This window comes from Sphaeroforma arctica, assembly GCF_001186125.1.
Source record: "Sphaeroforma arctica JP610 unplaced genomic scaffold supercont1.123, whole genome shotgun sequence".
NCBI classification, from domain to species: domain Eukaryota; class Ichthyosporea; order Ichthyophonida; genus Sphaeroforma; species Sphaeroforma arctica.
This window is the reverse complement of record NW_014040435.1, coordinates 80,353-81,837: the sequence shown is the minus strand read 5'-3', so window position 1 is coordinate 81,837 and position 1,485 is coordinate 80,353. Positions and strand designations below refer to the sequence as shown.

The 1,485-nt window shown below is 42.0% G+C and overlaps 2 protein-coding genes across 2 annotated transcripts in view; one reads left to right on the top strand and one right to left on the bottom strand.

Annotated features, from left to right (window-relative positions):
- SARC_02683 (hypothetical protein) overlaps nucleotides 1-398 on the bottom strand; it is a 2,470-nt gene extending 2,072 nt beyond the window's left edge. Inside the window, exon 1 of the mRNA XM_014303555.1 lies at nucleotides 153-398. Coding sequence (XP_014159030.1) covers nucleotides 153-300 — 148 coding nt within the window. The 5' untranslated portion in view covers nucleotides 301-398. The remainder of the gene's footprint in view (nucleotides 1-152) is intronic.
- Nucleotides 399-966: 568 nt separating this feature from the next.
- SARC_02682 (hypothetical protein) overlaps nucleotides 967-1,485 on the top strand; it is a gene marked incomplete at both ends in the record, with an annotated part of 4,595 nt that continues 4,076 nt past the window's right edge. Inside the window, one exon of the mRNA XM_014303554.1 lies at nucleotides 967-1,197. Within this exon, the coding sequence (XP_014159029.1) occupies nucleotides 967-1,197 (231 nt within the window). The remainder of the gene's footprint in view (nucleotides 1,198-1,485) is intronic.

Below are 1,485 nucleotides of genomic sequence, written 5' to 3'. Positions count from 1 at the left end.
TATATAATATATATATATATATATATATATATATATATATATATATATATAGTATACAGAAAAATAGACAAAAGTCTTAGTGTGAACATATGATGCTCTTAAACACAGCTATTCCTGTCAGCAAAACACCTGGACTATAAATCCGTATATACCTATGAGTACACTCCAGAAAAGCTTGACCCAGTCGGGGTTTTCCGTGAATATGCCATTGCCATTGCCCCCGCTACTCCTCTGTGCATCTGCACCTGCGTTTGCCCTCATATTGTCCCTTGTAAAGACGTTCCTGCGTTGCCCTGACATTCTGTCTTAATACGTTCGTACTTTTGTACGTTCTTTATGGGAAGTTAGTCTACACTCGACAGTGAACAAATTGGATCCTTTTTTAAACTATATTTATATACATACACTGATACACGATTCGATGAAAACGTGATATAAAAATGTCTATCCAATTCGTAGCGCCTGAATCGTATAGCGATCTAATCGTTTCGATCACACCGTAGTGAGAAATCGTGACTCATCGTGCCTTTTATTTAGCATCGGTTAGCAGTGATGACAAAATAATACGTGCCGCCAAATAGTGGCTTAGGCTCTCCTCCTTAATAGGCCACGACTGATTTGTCACGTGTACTCTCTGAGGCTCTGCAACAGGTGCCGCCGGGCGAATCAGTTCGAAGATCCGAATTTCTCATTCTGATGACAGAGTGAGCTATAAATAGATTTCAAGAAAACTCCCCTGAAAAAAAAGATCGAATATGGCCGCCGGGGGACGGGGGTAAACACGTTGCTTTTTGAATTTTTGAGAAGCCTTGTCTTTCGTCGGAAATCTAATAATAATAATTACCACATACATATGTATAGTATATTAATCCCGTCAACTATTACGCATTGATTGTACCAGCAGCCCGCCTGGTCATTACACATACACAAGTGTTATCACACACGCATATATAGACATAGAAAACTATGAGTTTCCGAGGCGGAGGTAGAGGCCGGGGTGCACCCCGAGGCGGTGGTCGTGGTGGTCGTGGCGGCGGCGGTAGATCGTTTGCGCCACAAGGCCCCCCGGATCAGGTGGTTGAATTGGGAGAGATGCTGCGATGCTGCGAGGGAGATCTAGTGTGCAAGAGCACGAATCCGATGATTCCCTACTTTAATGCCCCTGTGTACCTAGAGAATAAGTCACAGATCGGAAAGGTAGGTGGAGTCTGATATTGACGGTCAGGTGTTTGGTGAAGGTGTGTGTGTGTGTGGGGGGGCTGCATATCAGCTGCATGTTGTGAGTTTGTGGGGGGATGACGATATGGCATTATCATATGATGTGGACACGTAGAAGAGTATATAGTGATTGCCTTTGAAGGTATTCATACCCCCTGTTTATACACACACACACACATATATATATATATATAGATATACATACACACACACACACACACATATATATAGATATATCTATATCTATATCTATACATTCTACATATA